This window comes from Diabrotica virgifera, chromosome 8 (genome assembly GCF_917563875.1).
Source record: "Diabrotica virgifera virgifera chromosome 8, PGI_DIABVI_V3a".
Classification (NCBI taxonomy): domain Eukaryota; kingdom Metazoa; phylum Arthropoda; class Insecta; order Coleoptera; family Chrysomelidae; genus Diabrotica; species Diabrotica virgifera.
Genome location: NC_065450.1, coordinates 57,455,901 through 57,478,984, shown reverse-complemented (window position 1 = coordinate 57,478,984; position 23,084 = coordinate 57,455,901). Strand labels below are relative to the sequence as shown.

Sequence of the window (23,084 nt, the reverse complement as noted above, 5' to 3'; positions counted from 1 at the left end):
TACCCTGTATAATATTACAAAACCTCATACTTTTAGAAAGAAGACATCGAAGAGAATCCAAAAATGTAAAAATATACAGGGTGTCCCATTTAAAACAACGAAGGTATAAGCAACTTCCGGTATAACTGGAAGTTGCAAAGAGATGAAAATATTTTCATTTAATAGATCATCCTTCAAAACCCCTTTATTCCAATTTTCATGATTCTGTTGCCTTTAGTTCTCGAGATATTTCTAATAGGCCAGTTATCTGCCTCACCCTATATATGCCAAAAAATCGTAATTTAAAAATAAAAATCGACCAGTTTCGGGAATTTTCCTTAAAGTCGACGGTTTACGAAGTATTGAATTTATGCTTTACTTTATGGACGCACTATATATCTAGTATACGTGATATTAGTCCAGAGAAATAAGATTTTTCTCGTGACACATTCCCGTCCAGGCCGAAACCAAATTATTTGAGTAGTATGGACACATATATTAATAACCTACATTATGTTTCCTGCCGCCGATTTTGATGGTATACATATTTATAAACAAATGAAGATCAAAAAACGGTAAATTTTCGCTTTTTTCGTCTTTTACTAAAAAGTGAAGCATTCTAAACAAATTTGAGAATAAAAAACTCATAAATCATATAAAAAACTTCAATATGGCGTTCGCGGAATATGTCTATCCTTATTTGTTGCTTAGAAAATTGCAACATAAGTCATAAATTTTGAGATTTTATAAATGTTCATAACTTATATAAAAATTAAGTTAGAACCTTCTTATTACACGGAATGCTGAGACTTATTGTGCTTAAATTATAGTTTAAATTTAAAAGCAATTGCTCAAATATTTTAAATGTTACTTTTTCTACGAGCGTGCAAAAATGTGTACATTCGCGCACGCATTTTAGTTTAGAAAGTTTCGCTTTTCCGCACGCGTGTTACTTTTCTGCACGCGATTTTTACTTTTCCGCACGCGTGTTTATTTATATATACTAATATGGCCTTAAAGTAATTATAATACATGCAGTAAACTAATATTTAGATATTATTTACTAATTTATTTCAAATATATCTTATTGTGTTCCTGTTTTAATGAAATTAACGTGACAATTCGATGAAATAAAATTATTTTGACATAATATTCGAAAGTCAAATCGGTAGACTATAACAGTCGTTTTGAATCATGGTCATGTAAACCAAGATCGTCGTCACGCTAACTAATTATATTGAAAGTTTGGTTTTGACAACCTTGTCAAAGAATTAATTTGTGTATGTATTTTCATATTAATTAAATTAATTGATTAAGATTTGGTAATTTTTTAAAGACTGTTAGAAAAAATATTGTTCCTAACTCTTGCAGAAAGTCTCTTTTCCGCACTCGACTGCTTGCCGAAATCCCGCTTCGCGTCGTTCGGCAAACTGCAGTCGCGTGCCGAAAATAATGACTTTCTGCACTTGTTAGGAAAATAACTATAATTTGTTTATCCCAAATTCATTTTTATTTGACACCATTTTTTTGTCATTTTAACACCATGAGTCAGAAAATTATGAGGTTACAGTAATACTTCTGACAGTTTATGAAAGAAGAACATTTATACTATTAACTTAATTAAAATAAAATGACAAAATAGTTATTTTCCTAACAAGTGCAGAAAGTCATTCTTTTCCGCACGCGACTGCAGCTTGCCGAACGACGCGAAGCGGGAGTTCGGCAAGCAGTCGAGTGCGGAAAGGAGACTTTCTGCAAGAGTTAGGAACAATATTTTTTCTAAGAGTCTTTAAAAAATTACCAAATCTTAATTAATGTAATTAATATGAAAATCCATACACCAATTAATTCTTTGACAAGGTTGTCAAAACCAAACTTTCAATATAATTAGTTAGCATGACGACGATCTTGGTTTCCATGACGATGATTCAAAACGACTGTTATTGTCTACCGATTTGACTTTCGAATATTATGTCAAAATAATTTTATTTCATCGAATTTTCGCGTTAATTTCATTAAAACAGGAACACAATAAGATATATTTGAAATAAATTAGTAAATAATATCTAGATATTAATTTATTGCATGTATTATAACTACTTTAAGGCCATATTAACATATCTAAATTAACACGCGTGCGGAAAAGTAAAAACCGCGTGCGGAAAAGTAACAAGCGTGCGGAAAAGTGAAACTTTCTAAACTAAAATGCGTGCGCGAAAGTAGACATTTTTGCACGCTCGTAGAAAAAGTAATTTTAAACAGTGTAAAATTATTTTGCAAGAACATGTCGATTTTTGCTTACTTATAAACAGTTAGAATAACTTTTTAACCGTTACCCGTAGAAAAATTATTTTTTCATATTTAGAAAGACTGAATTTTTATACACATTTAGAAAGAAAAACAATTATCCTAGGACAATTAGGGACGAAGTTAGCCCCCCGTTTTTTTAATTCACATGTTCTTGCAAAATAATTTTGCAATATTTAGAATTTTTTTTCATTTTTTAAATTAAATTAATAGTATAAACCTTCTTCTTTCATGAACTATACAAAGTATTACTGAAACTTCATCATTTTCTGACTTACAGTGTTGCAAAAAAAATTAATTTGGGAAAAACAAATTAAATAACTTTTAAACTATTTGACCAATTGCTTTGAAATTTAGGATATGATTTAAGCACCAGATGTCTCAGCGTTCCGTGTAATAAGAAGGTTCCAAGTTAATTTCTACATAAGCTATGAATATTTATAAAAACTCAAAATTTATGTTTTTTTTTGCAATTTTCTATTCAACTAATAAGGATTGGCATATTCAGCGAACGCCACATTGAATTTTTTTATACGATTTATGAGCTTCTTACTCTCAAATTTGTTTCAAATGCTTAACTTTTTGGTAATAGACGAAAAAGGCGAAAATTTGCCGTTTTTGATCTTCATTTGTTTACAACTATGTATATCATCAAAATCGGCTGCAGGAAACATATAGGTTGTTATTAGGAAACATTTAGGTATACTCAAAAAATGGTCTCGGCCTGGAGGGGGTTGTGTCACTAGCAGGATATTTTTTCCCTCATTTCTCTGAACTATATAGTTATGTAGTGAAAATTAAGCGAACTTAATTCCTATAAGTTACAATACAATACAGAAGTCAAGGCCTACTGGAGCCAATGGAATTTCCTGGTACTAAAAGATGATGATACAGAATATGAGCTTCAATTGATTGTACCCACAAAGTTAAGTGTCAGAAGTACTGCGTCAGTTGCATGACGGCGCATCAGGTGGACAATTTGGTATTACGAAGAATCTGCAAAAGGTTCAAGAACTATTGGGTGAACTGTAAAGATGGTGTAAGAAGATGATGCCAGAAATGTGAACTGTGTGCAACCAGCAATGGTCCAGTTGATAAAAAGAGAGCATCATGAAACAGTACAATGTTGCTAGCCCTATGGAAAGAGTACCGATCGACATTGCAGGTCCATTTCCAGAAACGGATGATGGAAATAAATATATCCTAGCAGCCATGGAATATTTAAGGAAATGGACCGAGGCCTATTCGTTACCAAATCAAGAAGCTGTTACCGTTGCAGAGGTACTTGTTAAATAATTCTTCAGCGGATTTTTTGTCCCCTTGGAGATTCACTCGGACCAAGGGCAAACCAATTTGTGTTCCAGAACGTCTTCTAAAACGTTTGTAAATTGATTATCACATATTATATCTGATAATTATCACATATAAAATAAAATAATAAAATAATGAAGACACAAAGAGCACTGAAGTGAAAAGAGCAAAGAACTGGGTAAGAAATAAAACAAAAGTCAAAGACGCAGGACAACATTTAGTCAGACTAAAATGGAGCTTCGCAGGTCATAACGCCAGATAACGAGCAATTGGTGGAATACCACGATACAACCATGGAGACCATGGACAGGAAAGATAGCAAGAGGACGACACCAGATGAGATGGGGAAATGACATAAAAGATTGGAGGAGCACACTCGAAACAGAAAGCACGAAACAGAAGCGAATGAAGAAAACTGGGGGAAGCCTATGTTCAAAATTGGACGAATTAAAGGGCAGATTAATTATCACATAATCCTCGTACCTATATGTAATATTATAACTAGAGCAGGATTCAGAAATGTTAATAGGGGGATTAATAAATGTCAATATTAAATCCACTTTTAATTTGATTATTGTCGCTTGGTTTGTTGACAATGTTTACCTGTTTTCGAAATATAGATTTGAGCACTCTGCTCATATCCTTCACATCACATCATCAACCTTTGGACTATATGTTACCTTTTTAATTTTACATTTCAACGGATACGTATTTCCAACACATATTCCGAGTCGATTTAAAAAGTCAGATGTGTCGGTGATAGCACAGCGAAAAATCGTGTGAAGGCAAAGTTCGCATATATGCAATCCATAAATCAAACATACATGTGAAAGAGCAAATTTACCTTTAAGAGTTCAATAATGATATTAAAAAAGTTTTGTTCTCTTTTTTTTTTTTTCATTTTATACAGGGTGTCAGAAACTTTCCTGACAAACGATGACCGTAGGCGACGATAATACAGTGATGAGCGCGCTAATAACCGGCAAAATAACGCAAAAGATGGTAAACATATTCAGTTGTGAGATAAAAAGAAATAAAACTAGTGGAGTTGGGAGATTTAGCGATAAGAACTTATAAATTTAAATTTTACTTATTGTGTCCCACCTTTAGAAGTATCACAGGAGTATGTCAACTGAAACTGTCACTGTGACAGTGGCAGTTGTAAAACCCATCCGATATGTTTAAAGGTGGGAAACAATAATAGTCCAGAAAGCCACTGCGCATCCGCTAAGAAAAATATTCCGATTCGGATTTTTTGCACAATATTACTCAAAAAGGACCCCTTTTAACAAATTTGCATGTTGCCAGGACCAAAAGTGGGTCAATATTTTAAACGTTTTTTTTTGTTTTTTTCTTAATATTATTTTTTTTTGCATGGAACAAAGTTTTTTTAGGTTTGTTGGATCATTCCAAACAGAAAATGTCTTCAGTGACATTTCTCTAAAGTTGATAGTTTTTGAAATATAAGCGACTAAAAATTGAAAAATTGCGAAATCGGCCATTTTTAACCCTCAAAAACTGAAAATTTGAATGTTTCCAAGGTAGATAGATATTCTTTAAACATCGATTGATGAAGTCCCGAAGAGTTTTTTGCAATAAATTATTTAAAACTCCTTTGTTTTTTAATTGATAATCAAGCGTGCGCGACACTATTTTCCACCGACATCGACAGTATGGTGCAAATGAAAGGAATAAATTCGTTATTTCGTAAACCGGCGACTTCAAGGAAAAATTCTTAAACAGGTCGATTTTTATTTTTAAGTTATGATATTGTGGCATATATGGTATACTAGTGACGTCATCCGTCTGAGCGTGATCACGTAATCGATGATTTTTTAAATGAGAATTGGGATCGTGTGCTAGCTCATTTGAAAGGTTCTTCAATTCTCTATTCAGTAATATAAACATTTAAATAATTACTTATACATGGTGTCCTTCTACTTCTTTTTTTGTCAAATAATTTAATTTAATAAAAATTTTTTGGACACCCTGTATAAATAATTATGAAAATGTTTACATTACTGAATAGAGAATTGAAGAACATTTCAAATGAGCTACCACACGACCCCTATGCTCATTTAAAAAAATCATCGAATACGTCATCACGCCCACACGGATGACGTCACTAGTATACCATATATATGCCACAATATCATAACTTAAAAATAAAAATCGTCCTGTTTCGGGTTTTTCCTCAAAGTCGCCGGTTTACGAAACAACGAATTTATTCCTTTCATCTGCACCATACGTGACCATACTGTATACACATGCAACGGTGGAAAAGAGTGTCGCGCACGCGTGATTAGAAATTAAAAAACAAAGGAGTTTTGAATACTCTATTGCAAAAAACTCTTCGGGATTTTATCAAACGATGTTTAAAGAATATCTACCTACCTTGGCAAAATTCAAATTTTAAGTTGTTCACATACATTTTGAAGGTTAAAAATGGCCGATTTCGCAATTTTTCAATTTTTAATCGCTTATATGTCAAAAACTATCAACTTTAGAGAAAAGTCCCTAAAGACCTTTTCTGTTTGGAATGATCCAAATAACCTAAAAAAACTTTGTTCCATGCCAAAAATAAATTTTAGGAAAAAAACAAAAAAAAAACGTTTAAAAAATTTTTGACCAACTTTTGGTCCTGGCAACATGTACATTTGTTAAAAGGGGTCCTTCTTGAGTAAGATTGTGCAAAAAATCCGAATCTTAATATTTTTCCTAGCGGATGCGCAGTGGCTTTGTGGACTATTAGGTAAATGTAAAGTAAGTTTTTATGGCTAAATCTCCCATCTCCACTAGTTTTATTTCTTTTTATCTCATAACTAGACTTAGGCAAATATGCAAATATAAAGGTATGAAATATGTGCATAAATATGCAGTATTTTACCCAAAAACATGCAAGTTTATCTAGAAAATATGCATGTAATTAAAAAAAATATTTACCAGTATTTTTGTTTATTTACAAACATATTTTTAATATTTACACATGGTGTATTAATTGACATGTATACATTTTACTAAGCTAATTAATTAAATATTTAAGTATTTAATTATTTTAACAAATAAATAGTTTATATTATTTCGAATTGTGGTAACAATAATTAATTATCAAATGCTGTTCAAAATTTTCTAACAAATGCTTATGGCTTCTATCTGATTACATAGAAAAACTTATTTCGAGTTTAACTGATGTAATTGGGGCATTGTTCAAATTTACGATACTAGTTTGTTCTAAATTAATTGCCACTTGAGGAAGAATCTGGTAATAACCACTGTTTTTTCCATGGTTGCTTTAACTTTTTGAAAAATTTACTATCCAATATGTATTACTTTTAACGTTTTGAAACAATGATTCAAATTCTTTTATTTAAAGTGTACTGTCTAACAATGATAATTATTTGTAGGATTCGAATTGAGTAATAGTTTTCTGAAAAAAACTATAGTTTGATTTTATGAATGACACCACGACACTAAACTGTTTATTTGCGGCATTTTCAAATCACAATAACTATTCACAATTGCGAAGACACGTGTTCACGGCTTATTTTACAACAAAAGCGAAATGGGCCGTCAAAATAAAAATTTTTACCTAGAGATATAAACTAGCTGATTTTGGAACCTTTGAAACCAAAACGTGACAAAACTGTGTACATAATAATAAGCCGCTCTTTTATTAGTTACTACATTTAGGTACCGAAAATTTGAATATATAAAATAAAATTAAATATTGAGATTTCCAAGCTACTTGTTACAGTAATATGAAATATATGTATAGTTACAACCAAAATTTAAAATTATATGCACTTTATGTACACTACTTATATAAAAATATGCAAAATCGTAAATTTTTGCATTTTTTATGCATTATATGCAAAATATGCAATTTGCATATTTGCCTAAGTCTGCATATTTGCCTAAGTCTACTCATAACTTAATGTTTTTTCCATCTTTTGCGTTATTTTGCCGGTTATTAGCGTGCTCATTACTGTATAAACAATGTGAATGGGAAATCAGTGATTCTAAGGTCGGGTTTGGGCAAGGTTTAGAAACACTCAACGAAAAAGGTACGTAATATCAATAAAAATGTTAATTCAGACAACAAACGCAATACTTAAAATTTGTTCAATTCTTGGTTTTATTGGAACAACAAAGCGATGTTCATCAATTCATTATTTTCGTTAGTTGAGCCAATGTATTACGTTTATTGAATGGATGAACATTCATTATGTATACCATAATATCACTTTATTGATATTACGAACTCTGTTCACTGAGTCAACGAACACTATTTAATAAATTAATGTTATTTCAATAAATAGTATTTATTGAAATAACAACGTCGTTAATTGACCGACGAAGACTATTCATTGTGTCAATAACAGTGTTATTTCTCCTAACGTATCTCGTTTATTTCTACAATTATTTCCGTTTATTGTTACAATTAATTCCGTTCATTCCCACAATAAATACGGTTTTTCTTACAAGCAATTATATTCAATTTTACAATCAGTTTGGTTCATTCCTACTATAAACGTATTTTATATTAATAATTACTGAATGCAATAGCCCAATGTATGATATTAATTGATTAATAATAATTTTTTAAATCTCCCTTTTTTGTCCTTAACCTAAAGGACTTTACACTGTGTGATTTTTCATATGATTTCACTTATACAATGTACTGGAATAAGTGTTATACTCCCCCCCCCCCTTATTAACTTGTTTATTTTTAGCACATGAGCAAAACGCTCGGATAGGTCGATTTTTAAAATAATCAAAGTATATTATAACATCAATGTTTCGAACTTTACACGATCCCTCTTCATATGTCAGGCGCGGCGTGACTTGTACGTCATGTGACAGCTTATTTAAAGGCGTTTGAAATAATGATTCCAAAAATGTATAACACTTTAATCCTTTTTGAGAGCGCAGGTGCAAAATTTCGATCGAATTCTTTTAAACGCATTCATTTTTTTTATTTCTGAGAAAACTAATAAGTATTTTTGAAAAATTTAAACGCAGAATAAAATTGTACATTATTACCGAGGGCAGAAAGTCCCTTTGAATAAACAAATAGTTTCTGTTGAATGGTATGTCTATTTGAAATTAAAAATCATACTAAATTTTCTCTTTTTCGCCCCTGTGACTTATTAAAATAATCATTATAGAGGTTCTCAGGGACTTCAGACCCTCAATAATACTGTAATATTTTATTTTGCATTTAAATGTTCAAAAATAATAATTAGTTTTCTCAGGATTCAAAAAAAATTAATACATTTAAAAAGAATTCGACCGAAATTTCACGATAATAGACACACAAAAACTTCCTTCTACTACGGACTACACTTGAAAACGAAATGCAATTATCATTCGGCACTTTGGTAACATAGAGAAGCTAGGGGTATCACGATAAGAAAATCCGTTAAGTTTTAAATGGTCAAGCAAAACATTTATGCAAAACATTTTATTGTCAGAATGAACGCATTTATTGTGGGTATTAAATGCAGTAGTAGATTGATTAATGCATTCGTTGCCACAACAATCAATTTACATCTATTCAATAATTATACAGGGTGTCCCGAAAAGAATGGTCATAAATTATACCACACATTCTGGGGTCAAAAATAGTTCGGTTGAACCTAACTTACCTTAGTACAAATGTGCTCATAAAAAAAGTTACAGCCCTTTGAAGTTACAAAATGAAAATCGATTTTTTTCAATATATCGAAAACTATCAAAGATTTTTTATTGAAAACGGGCATGTATCATTCTTATGACAGGCTCACCTTAAAACCAAATTATAGTGAAATTTGTCCACCCCATAAAAAATTTATGGGGATTTTGTTCCCTTGAACCCCCCCAAACTTTTGTGTACGTTCCAATTAATTCATTATTGTGGTACCATTAGTTGAACACAACGTTTTTAAAACTTTTTTGCCTCTTAATATTTTTTCGATAAGCTAGTTTTTATCGACATGCGGCTCCTTTTTTACTATATTTACATAAAAAATTTATGGGGGTTTTGTTCCTTTAAACCCCCCAAATGTTTGTGTACGTTCCAATTAAACTATTATTGTGGTACCATTAGTTAAACACAGTGTTTTTAAAACTTTTTGTCTCTTAGTCTTTTTTTGATAAGTCAACTTTTATCGAGATGTGGCTTCTTTTTCAAAATATACCAAAAAATTTAGGTTATAAATAAATTTTCAGATTATTAACATATGTCTATAATCATACTTAACCATATACAAATAGGTGGTGGATTCGACAAATATTCAAAATATCTCGATAAACACTGGCTTATCAAAAAAGTACTAAGAGGCAAAAAAGTTTTAAAAATATTGTGTTTAACTAATGGTGCCACAATAATAATTTAATTGGAACGTACATAAAAGTTTGGGGGGGTTTAAGGGAACAAAACCCCCATAAAATTTTTATGGGGTACACAAATTTTACTATAATTTTTTTTTAAGATGTTGCTACGATAAAGATTCCTCATGTCCATTTTCAATAAAAAAGCTCTAGGAGTTTTCGATATATTAAAAAAAATCGATTTTCATTTTGTAACTTCAAAGGGCTGTAACTTTTTTTGTGTGCACTATTGTATATAGGTAAGTGAGGTTTAATCAACCTATTTTTGACCCCAGAATCTGTGGTATAATTTATGACCATTCTTTTCGGGACACCCTGTATATTACTCTATATTAACAACATTTGTACATTGTTTTAATGAAATCTGTACGTTGTCACGATAAACCAAGGTAATTGCTTGTCATCTACGAAATCAAGAACGTGAGTTGCTGCCAGAATTAACAGTATTTATTAAATATACGAAACTAAGTTATTGGCTGAATAAACTGAGTGTTATTGATTAATAAATGTACTCTAGTTATTCTCACAATTATTATTCAATAATTGTTACAATAATCAAATACATTCGTCAATGTCTAAAAGTTCATTGAAACAACAAATTAAATTGTTTTGACAACGAAATACTATTCAGTAATCACTGTTAATCAATATTACGAAGTAAATTTTTTTGAGTGAACAAGAGACGCAATAGTAGCAACACAGGTGCTAGTCCAAAATTGTTATGATTAGAGGAGGGACGTGTTCCTAGTCTAAGAGCTAGTGAGCCCTCCGACTAACGGTTTTCCTGTAACTAGAAATTTTTTGTATAGTGATAATTCATAGCACGCCAAGGCTAAAAACCATGACCTGGCAGCCATCAGCCCTGCACGTGTATCTACCAGGTGAATCGAAAAGTGTATAGTTTAGGGGTAAAATAAACTTTCTCCTGTAAGGTTTAAATTTAAGTTTGTGTTTGAGTAAGTCATCTAGATGAAATGTGTACAATGACAGGCGATTCTGAAGAGCATAAGACCTTGCCAGGCGAAGGGAAAGATTAGGGGTTTTTCGTAAAATTATTTTTTTTGCATCGAACAAAGTTTTTTTAGGTTTTTTGAATCATTCCCAACAGAAAAGGTATTTATTGACTTTTCTCTTATGTTAATAGTTTTTGACATATAAGCGATTAAAAGTTGCGTTAAAAATTGCGAAATCGGCCATTTTTAACCTTGAATCGGACATTTAACTGAAAATTTAAATGTTGCCAAAGTAGGTAGATATTCTTTAAACATCGATTGATGAAATCCTGAAGACTTTTTTGCAATACAATATCAAGAACCCCTTTGTTTTTTAATTGCTAATCAAGCGGGCGCGACGCTGTAGTATAAAGGAGGACGTTTGAGTTTGCGTAAATTCGTTATCTCGAGAATGGGCAAATTTGAAGAAAAATTCTCAGACAGGTCGATTTTGTTTTTAAATTAGGACTTTTGGCATATATATAATACTAGTGACGTCATATATCTGGGCGTGATGACGTAATCGATGATTTTTTTAAATGATAGTAGGGGTTGTGTGATAGCTCATTTGAAAGGTTATTTAATTCTCTATTAGTAATATAAACATTAACATAAATATTTATACAGGGTGTACAAAAGTATTTTTTATTATTAAATTAATTTACACAAAAAGAAGAAAATTTTGTTTACACACCCTGTATAAATAATTATGTTAGTGTTTATATTACTGAATAGATAATTAAAAAACCTTTCAGATGAGCTATCATACAACCCTTATTCTCATTTAAAAAATCATCGATTACGTCATCACGCCCAGATGGATAACGTCACTAGTATTATATATATGCCAAAAAGTCATAATTTAAAAATAAAAATCGACCTGTCTAAGGATTTCTCTTCAAATTTGCCCATTCTCGAGATAATTAATTAATGCAAACTCAAACGTCCTCAATTATACTAGATTACTAGAGTGTCGCGCCGCTTGATTAGCAATTAAAAAACAAAGGAGTTTTGAATACTGTATTGTATAGGGGTTTTCGATATTGTATTGCAAAAAACTCTTCGGTATTTGATCAATCCATGTTTATAGAATATTTACCTACCTTGGCATCATTGAAAATTTCAGTAGTAATTGTACAAGAGCTCTAAAATTATTGAATTTTTCCCGAGTGACACTTTGACAGTTTTAATTTCACGACCCGAAGGTGAGTGAAATTATGTCAAAGTGTCACGAGGGCAAAAATTCTATATTAATTTTAGAGATCGAGTGCAATTTGTTGCGATTATTTCATGAATAAAACTGTTCAACCCCAAAATTTTATTATAATTTATTTATGTAAGTACAAATTAGTACAATTAAACACACGAGAAGTAAGAGGACTACAACTAAGAAGTAGAGGGCGAGTGGCGAATTCATTGCTAGTGGCGAATTCATTGGCTCCGAAACCGAATCAGTTGGAGGGGTCGGTTTCTTCATCCATAAAAAACATAAGAAAAACGTAGTTGATATAAAAAGTGTGTCTACAAGAGTTGCCTATGTAACCCTAAAGCTCAACAACAGGTATAAACTGAAAATTATCCAGGTATACGCTCCAACAACACAACATCCAGACGAAGAAGTTGAAGACTTTTATGATGATATATCTGTAGCTCTAAAAGACACACCCACCCACTTTACAATCCTGTGTGGGGATTTTAATGCAAAATTAGGCCTTAAAGAAGACGAAGCAGAGACATCACTAGGAAATTTTGGAACTCTAGGTAGAAATGAGCGGGGAGAAACACTCTTAGGCTTTTTGCTACAGAATAACTTGTTCCAAATGAACAGTTTTTTCGTTAAAAAACTACATAGAAGGTGGACGTGGGAAAGTCCTGATGGTAAAACAAGAAATGAAATAGATTACATTATCAGCGACAAAAAACAGATTATCACAGACGTGAGCGTCCTAAATAAATTTACTACAGGAAGTGACCATCGAATGGTAAGAGCCACAATAAAAATAGACCTCAAAAAAGAACGAAATCGTTTGATAAAAAAGAAAACCTTGCAAGCCTGGACTCCCCCATTAAATATTGATAAATACCAACACCATATAAACGCTGCTTTGGAAAGAAATACAACTTCAGATGAAAGTATAAATAACTTAAATGAAAACATAATTAGAGCCATTGAAGAAAGTCAACGAAAAAACTGCCCAAAAAAGAAGAGAGATGAAAAAATAAGCCCAGAAACTAGAGAACTAATCAAAACGCGAAGTAAAATGAGAGGAAGCGAAAATACTGAAAAAAGTGCGTTAAGAGACATCAACAAGAAAGTGTCAAAGGAAATCAGAAAAGATCTAAGGAAGTATAAAACTCAAAGCATCCAGAAAACCATAGAAGAAAATAAAAGTTTGAAAGTTTTACGAAAGAAATTGACCAACGGAAAATGCGAAATACATAAATTAAAAAATAAAAACAGCGAAATAACATCAAACAGAGAAGATTTACTAAATATCGTAGAAGAATTTTATTTGGAACTATATAGGAGCCAAAGGCTGAATCAAAATAATCTGAGGGAAGCGGTTTCAAAGAAAATAATAAACCAAGGCTCCGAAATACTACCAGAGATAACCACTAGCGAAATCCATCAAGCACTGAGAAAAATGAAAAATGGAAAAGCACCAGGTGAAGATGGAGTCGTAATAGAGGCCATTAAAAACGGAGGCCACATTCTTATAGGTAAAATAAAAAATCTCTTCAACTTATGCCTTCATCAAAAGTCGATACCTGAAAAATGGAAAAACGCAGTAACAATACCTTTGCATAAGAAGGGAGATAAGACAGACTTAGAACATTATAGACCCATTAGCCTGCTAAACCACTTATACAAACTCTTTACAAAAGTAGTGACATCAAGAGTAGAAAAGAAGCTAGATTTTTACCAGCCAAAAGAACAAGCTGGATTTCGATCAAACTTTGGGACAAACGACCATCTGCAGGCAGTCAAGTTACTAATTGAGAAGTCAATAGAATATAATAAACCCCTTGTCCTAGCATTCGTGGATTTTCATAAAGCCTTTGACACGATAGAGCTGGATAGCATTTTAGAAGCTCTAAATGAATGCCGCATTGACTACCGTTACAGTACACTCATCTATAATATTTATAAAGAGGCAACAATGAGTGTTAAGTTACATGATAAAACCAAACAAATAAGCATAGAACGCGGCGTAAGACAAGGCGACACACTCTCGCCAAAACTATTCATAACTGTTCTGGAATATGCCTTTAAGATGCTCAACTGGGACAATAAAGGGATCAAAATAGATGGAGAAAAGTTAAATCATCTTCGTTTTGCAGATGACATAGTCCTTATAACTGATGACCTAGGAGAAGTAAAGAAAATGCTAAATGAGTTAGACGCTATCTGCTGGAAAATAGGCCTGAAAATGAACTTTTCTAAAACTAAATTTATGACTAATCTGATTCCTAGCGGACAGCTAATTATACGCGAACAAGAAGTAGAACTAGTGGAAAAGTACATTTACTTGGGTCATGAAATTAGAATTGGCAGAGATAACCAAACATGCGAAATAAAAAGAAGATTAACTCTTGCTTGGACAGCCTACGGAGCTCTGAGAGACATATTTAGGAGCAGTATACCGATCGGTTTAAAAAGACAAGTGTTTGACCAATGTGTGCTACCGGTAATGACATATGGAGCAGAGACACTGACTCTAACCAAGGCAACAGCGTCGAAAATGCGGGTTGCTCAAAGGCGCATGGAAAGATCCATGCTGGGCGTAACTCTACGGGATAAAATAAGAAATGAAGATCTCAGACAAACAACCGGTATCGCAGATGTTGTAGAACGTATCACCAGGCTCAAATGGAACTGGGCAGGACACGTCGCCAGGCTGAAAGATTCAAGATGGGCACGAAGGCTGATGGAGTGGAGACCAAGAGAAGATAAACGAAGTAGAGGAAGGCCGCCTACACGATGGACAGATGATATCAGGCGGATTAGTAAAAACTGGCAAAAATCAGCACAAAACCGTGAAGTGTGGAAACAATTGGAGGAGACCTATGTCCAGCAGTGGACGTAAATTGGTTGGATGATGATGATGATGATTTTATTGTAAAATCGAAGTAGTTTAGTGCAGAAATTTTCATACTTAATATTGGATCTTTTGGAATAAACTTTTCAGATAAAAATTGTCTTCTGAGTTCTAAGGGAGGTTGGCGTGCAGGGTTAATAAAGAAAAAATTTATATCCAATTGGGATTCGAAGTTTCAACCCTTGGATGAAAACGTAGATTTATTTGAAATCAAAAATCGTACTTATTTATAATTATACAGTGAGCACGTAAAGGTTGGAATAAATTCATTTTCTCGAGAATGGACAATTTTGGAAAAAAATCCTGAAACAGATCAATTTTTATTTTTAAATTACGACTTTTTGACATATATATTATACTAGTGACGTCATCCATCTGGGCGTGATGACGTCATCGATGAGTTTTTTAAATGAAAATAGGGATCGTGTAATAGCTCATTTGAAAGGTAATTCAATTCTCTATTCAGTAATATAAACATTAACATAATTATTTATACAGGGTGTGCAAACAAATTTTTTTCAATTAAATTTATTGACATAAAAAGAAGAATGTGTGTAATTTATTTATTTCAAAATTCATTTTACTGCGATCAGAGAACAGGAAAAATGTTTATTTGGCAGATAAACATTGTTTTTTGGTTAAACTCAATATTAAAGCAGCCACCCACGAGCCTCGTGACAGTTTAAACATTTAATCTAAGCGAAAAGTCATGATTAGTTTTCAAATAAACATTTTTTTCTGTTTTCTGAGAGCAGTAAAATGTATTTTGAATTAAATAAATTACATACCTTCTTCTTTTTATGTCAATAAATTTAATCCAATAAAAATTTTTTGGACACCCTGTATAAATAATTATATTAATGTTTATATTGCTGAATAGAGAATTGAATTACCTTTCAAATGAGCTATCACACGACCCCTATTCTCATTTAAAAAAATCATCGATGCCGTCATAACGCCCAGATGGATGACGTCACTAGTATGAAATATATGCCAAAAAGTGGTAATTTATAAATAAAAATTGATCTGTTTTGGGATTTTTTTCCAAAATCGTCCATTCTCGAGAAAATGAATTTATTCCAACCTTTACGTGCTCACTGTATAACAACGTTTGTTTAGCTAATATTGAATTGATGCGTTCGTTTACGGATGCAGTTTACGAGAATATTAGGTTTATTTGCATACTTACTGAACTCGAAGGTTACATTAATAGAGAAAATTATTTACACTAGACAAATTATCTAAAAAGTGCATTATCTAATGATATAAATATGACATTGAGATCCGGTCCTGATAGCAAGCAAATCTTACAGCTTTATATCGGTCCTGACAAATTTATAAATTCAAGTAGTTAAAAGTTGAAATATAATTTAATTTTTACATTGTTTGCAAGATAAAGTTTAAATGTGACAGTGTGTTAAAAAACCAACGATTCTGTGAGTACAAAATTGCATTATTTATATCTAACCATAAAATCAGAAGTTAAAAGGCAATATTTTATCGATTTCAATCCAAATTATCGATTATCGACAACAACTTTTTGCTGATTCAAGTAATTAGGCTGCCGTCTAATTTTGTTAAGAGGCCAGGTCCGGCTTCAGATCCGCTGTTCCAATGCATGTAAATTTTCAACGGGACGATGGCTGAACCGGAATTAGCTACTACTTCACGAAATACACCGACTACGTCACATATCTCTTACTCTCATGCATTAAACAGTTTTAAACATCCTTCAAAAGACCAAGGTATCATACTTTCAACCATACAAGGAATACAAGTTTTCGAATATGTAAAAGCTGTTGGATCAATAGTACAGCCCAAAAACGTTATTTGGGCATCCAGAATCGCAAACAACCGCATCTGCATCTACCTCTCGTCTAAATATATAGTTGACCAATTTCTTAGCTCCCACAAACATGTAATTATTCACGGCAACCAAATTGAAGTAAGAAGATTAATAACTCCTGCCCAGAGATTAATCATATCAAGTGTATGTCCTACTATACCTAATAGCATAATTGAAGACCATCTAAAAACTATGGGTATAAAATCCGTCTCCAACATGACGTTTCTACGAGTAGGCATGCAAGACCCGGAATACAGCCACGTGCTTAGCTTTAGAAGGCAAATCTTCATAAGTCCTTTAGAAAATGCATCGATTCCTGACTCATTCCTAATTTCATTCGACAATACATCATATAGAATATACATTTCCATAGACGGTTTAAACTGCTCCAGATGCAAGACGGTCGGACATCAAGATTCTGACTGTCCTTCTTTATCATCATTAAGTAGTCCAATTAATCAAACGGAAACTGACCATCCAGTGAACGTACCCAACTCTGCCAATAAAGAATATAGCCAGCCAGAAGAACAACCACGGAAAGAACACGAAGAAGGTACCCAGACATTAAAGGAACCGAAAATGAACATCACAAAAAATCACGAATTAACATCAGCCACAAACGACCAAACCACTTCCTTACAAACATACAAAGAACTACAGATTTCGTCACAACCACAAATATCCCAAGATTCAGTAATTGAAAGCGATAGAAAAATCTCTGAAGCTATTCATGTTACTAAAAGACAAATTTCCACTTCTCCCGAAATCCTTGAAAATGACCTACCTCCTCCCACTACTGAAAAACAAAAAAATAAAAAGCCTAAAACTCAAGATTCTATTCCAGATATTCTCAATGAAATTAAAGAAAAAATTGAAAATAGAATCCCTTCCTTCACACTTTCTTTTCATGAAATATGTGATTTTCTGTCAAATTCCCTTCACTCAAAACATCCTGAACTTATTGCTAAAAATTATTCAAATGAAAGCGATGAAATCAAAGAAATTCTAAACTTTATATATTCTCAAACACAAAATAAAAGTTTAAAAAACAATATTACCAGATTAAAGAAGAAACTACTTCTAAGCAGTCTTTCTTCTACTGACGAAACTGACTACGAATCAAGTTCTCAAGTAAATAGTTAAAATGGCCAATAATACATTCATATTACAGTGGAACCTCAATGGTTATTTTACCCATATAGAATCCATCAAGCTTCTTATAAACGATTATCTTCCTTTAGTCATATGCATAGAAGAAACCCATTTCAAACATCAAAATGTAACATTAAAAAATTATGTTCCTTTTCTAAGAAACCGAGTTACAGATCATTCAAGCGGCGGAACAGCAATTTTCGTAAGGGATGACATAGAGTCAACCGAAATACAACTGCAAACAAACCTGGAAATAGTTGCAGTGTCAGTCACCCACAAAATGAAAATTAATATTTGCAACGTATACTTACCTCATCCTACTGATTTAGATATAACTGAACTAAGCAATGTTTTAAACCAAATTCCACACCCAAAAATAATATTAGGCGATTTTAACTGTCACAACAGTACCTGGGGAAGTAACAAAACCGACAAATGTGGTAATCTCTTAAACAATCTCATCGACAATTTAAATTTAGTGTTACTGAACACCGGCAAATCTACTAGGTTAAATTCATACAATGGTACATTTTCAGCTATAGATCTCTCTTTATGCAGTCCGTCGCTAGCTACTTTATTATACTGGGACACATTGGGGTATTTATATGATAGTGATCATTTCCCTATCACAATAAACATAGATACTAATGATATATTGACTTTTCCAATTCACCAAACATGGAAAATAAAGTCAGCTGACTGGGATTTGTATCGAACACTTATAGAAGGACAAACAAACAACTTTAATTTAACCAATACCGCAAACGAAAATCTGGAACTATTTAATAATATTATTATTTCTGCAGCAACAATCGCAGTGGGAAAAACAAAATCTAGTAAAAGGCAGCCAGTTCCTTGGTGGAATAACGAAATTGCGCAAGCACTTACTTTGTCTAAACACGCTTTCAACGTTTATAAGAAACATAAAACTATCGATAACCTTATAATTTTTAAAAATCTCAGAGCAAAAAGCAGACAATTGATCAAGAAAGGAAAACGAGACATTTGGAAAAAGTATGTGGCTTCAATAAATCCTTCCACTCCCATAGGCGACATATGGAACAAAGTACGCAGAATAAAAGGAACAAAATACTTCCGAGGCATAGATACGCTATCATACAATAACCAAATGCATTCAAACAAGGTAGCTATTCCAGAAATACTAGCAGATATATATGAACTTAATTCTAGTGATTCCAACTATAGCATATCTTTTTTAGAATATAAAAATCTAATGGAATCGTCAAATATACAAATCACCGAGAGCGACAATCCAATAAACAAACCCATAAGTCTTCAAGAATTAGAATTTTGTTTAAGCGCAAAAAATTCGACGCCAGGACCTGATGATATCCACCCTCTTTTCTTACGAAATCTTCCTCTAAATGCAAAACTAATATTAGTTGATATTTTTAATAATATGTTCATTCAGCACGACTTTCCTGATCTATGGTCGCAAGCAACTATAATTCCAATCCTTAAATATAATAAACCAAAAGACGATCCAAATTCCTATCGTCCAATCTCACTTACTTGCTGTACCTGCAAACTTTTAGAAAAAATCCTTAATTATCGTCTTAAATGGTATCTCGAAAACAATAACCTAATAAGTATCAGACAAAGTGGATTTCGTACGGGTAGATCCACAACAGACAATCTAATAACCCTTGAATCAGCTGTACATGAATCTTTTCTGCACAATCAAAAACTTATTGCCGTATTTTTTGACATAAGAAAAGCTTTTGACACAACATGGAGACATCTTATACTAAAAACACTTCAAGAATGGAATGTCCAAGGGCATATGTTGTCGTTTACTAAAAATTTTCTAGAAACACGAACTTTTCGAGTTAGAGCCAATGGATTCACATCTTCCAGACGAGTACTGCAAAATGGCACTCCACAAGGATCTACTCTAAGTCCTACACTCTTTCTGATTGCAATAAATAGTATTATACATCAAATAAAGCTGCCTGTATTTACTAGCCTATATGCAGACGACTTAGTCATTTATCTAAAAACAAATAATGTAACTCTGGGATCACATATATTGCAAACGGCCTTACATACAATTGAAAACTGGTCGCAAAACACGGGTTTTATATTTTCTGGCGAAAAAACACGTTATTTAATTTTTAGCAAAAGGAAAGACTATCCTAATATTCAATTAACACTTAACGGAGTTATGCTGAAGCAGTCAGAAGAAATAAATTTCTTAGGACTTTCTTTTGAACGTGACTTAAAATGGAAAAACCACGTAACGAATCTGCAACGTTCTTGCCAATCCAGAATTAACCTACTAAAAATGCTGTCAAATACCTCTTGGGGGGCTGATACAACAACTTTACTTAATCTATATAGATCATTAATAAGAAGTAAATTAGACTACGGCTGTTTATGCTACGATACTGCTAACAAAACATCTTTAAAAAAACTTGACTACATTCAAAATACGTGCTTGAGATTGGTTTTAGGTGCCACAAGAACTAGTCCAGTAAGTAGTTTACAAGTTCTGGCTAATGAACTCCCTTTAAGCCAACGAAGGCAACTTCTATCACTGAATTACGTTGCCAGAATTTCAGCAAACAAAAGCAACGTAACCTACTCAACAATATTCTACAGAACAAATATATCTTCTGATCATTACGAAAACATTGCAAGAAATATGCTACCATTTCCTGAGCGAACAAAACGTATTGGTTTTAATTTAGAACAGTTCAGTCTCACTATACCCATTCATGTAAATTTTCCTCCCTGGATGATCAAACCTCCAAAAATAGATATGTCTCTAAAAGATCTCCCTAAACATTCCACACATCCTTTCCTTATCCAGCAAGCTTTTAAAAATTTAATTTCCAAATACCCAACAACTCATCGAATCTTCACTGATGCTTCCAAATGTGATGAAGGACATGCTGCAGCTTATATCTGCGGAAACATCAAGTCTACCGTACGAATCCCAACAAATTGTTGTATATATACCGGAGAACTTACAGCAATTCACCAGGCAATGAAAAAATGTGGTTCTATCCATGAAAGCAAATTTGTGATTATCACCGATTCAATGAGCGCATTACTTGGGATAAAACAGCTATATACAACTCACGCTATTCTTCTCAAAATCAAACAAGAATTATCTTATCTACAGAATCAACAGAAAGATATTTTCTTCATCTGGGTACCTTCCCATATGGGAATAATTGGCAACGAGGAAGTGGACTCTCTAGCAAGCAATGCAACTACCGACCAAAGTATTTCTATCACAGATCAAATACCTTGGACTGATCACAAAGTAAATATCAAAGGTCATGTCCACAGAACGTGGCAAACTACTTGGGATCAGACTAACAACAAACTAAAAGAATGCCTAAGTCAAGTAGGAACTAAACTCATGTTACCAAGTAATAGAAAAGACCAAGTCATCATCAACCGACTCCGAATAGGACATACGTTACTAACACACAAGCATATCTTCAACAAGGAGGCCGCTCCGATGTGTACCAATTGCAACACGCAACTGACAGTGAAACATATAATTATCGAGTGTCCAGTGTACCAGAAAGAAAGGACCGCGTGTGCTCTTAGTGACAATATTAAAAGTGTACTGACTTCAAACCTAAACTCCTTATTAAATTATCTCAAAATGACTAAACAATACACCAGATTGTAAAGCATTTTTATATAATAATATGTATCTTACTGTTTGTGTATGTCCCCCCGCTAATAACCCTTAGTGGTTGATGCGGGTTTATTTGTGTAAATAAAAAAAAAAAAAAAAAAAAAAAAAATATGACATTGAAAATTAATCGAAAAGCCAGTTACTAGTTGATATTGAATTGCATGTAGTGATAAACATATGTTACAGAATTTGCAAAAAGGTTAGTGATTTAATAATGGAAGCGTTATATCCGGAAGTACTGACTATATTAAAAAATATAGCGGTAAGCGAAGGTTTTACTGAGCCACAAATAACCTCTAGTGGTCAAATGGATAATGGTGAAGGCTTTTCAGGTAACGTTATATTTATAAGCATAACCGATAAACAACGTACCAAAGGATTGGATATTGTAGTTAAACAGTCCAATTTAAACGAGAATGTAAGAGATGCTATTCCTGTTCATACGTTGTACAAAAATGAGAGTTACTTTTACAACAGAATTTGGCCCGAACTCTGTAAACTACAAAAGACGTTGCCTAATATTCATCGACTTAATAATATTCCTAAATGTTTTGCTACCGATGTACATAAGGATAAGGAGTGCCTTATAATGGAAAACCTCATGACACAGCAGTTTGAAACAATTGAAAAAACTGCCACTTTTAGTAATGAAGAAGTAAAGTATATCTTAACAAAATACGGAAAATTTCACGGATTATCATTTGCTTATAAAGCTCAATATCCAGATAATTTCAACGAATTTTGTAAAATGTTATCTCCTTATTGGAAAGTTCAGGGAGATGGAAAACTCTTTGTTTCTTGCTTGAAAGACGCCGTCAAGAAATGTGAAAAATATTTTGGTTCAAGCAAAGATTCCAAAGTTACAGAGGCTTTGGAGAAATTTTCGAAAAACTGTGTTGACCTTTACAAGAATTCTGTGACCTACAGGGGCAATTATGGAGTAATAACTCATGGAGATTGTTGGAGTAATAATATGATGTTCAAATTTGGCGTAAGTTTTTTTAATAGTTAAAGAATTTAATAGAACTTCAAAAACTTTAATTTGATTTAAAGTAATGTAAACTGATATACTTATCTTTATCTTTAAAAAAATATTATCTATCATAATCATGATAATTATTTGGAAAAAAATACTTTTGAAGTTATACTTTTTAGGCACGAGGGCAAATTTTTATTTTTACTGGGCGCATGTGCACACTGACAGTATGGTATGAAACGTTATACGGGATCTGATTGGGTGTTAAAATCATCTGTCAATAACACAGGTTTACAAAAAAAAATAAATTGTTGACTATTTGACGAAACCATATGACTAGGGTGTTTTTGAGGTCGCTGATCACGAATCC

The 23,084-nt window shown here is 32.6% G+C and overlaps 1 protein-coding gene across 1 annotated transcript in view; it reads left to right on the top strand.

Moving 5' to 3' along the window:
* Positions 1 to 21,865: 21,865 nt before the first annotated feature.
* LOC126889913 (uncharacterized) overlaps positions 21,866 to 23,084 on the top strand; it is a 29,745-nt gene continuing 28,526 nt past the window's right edge. Inside the window, exon 1 of the mRNA XM_050658637.1 lies at positions 21,866 to 22,729. Coding sequence (XP_050514594.1) covers positions 21,953 to 22,729 — 777 coding nt within the window. The 5' untranslated portion in view covers positions 21,866 to 21,952. The remainder of the gene's footprint in view (positions 22,730 to 23,084) is intronic.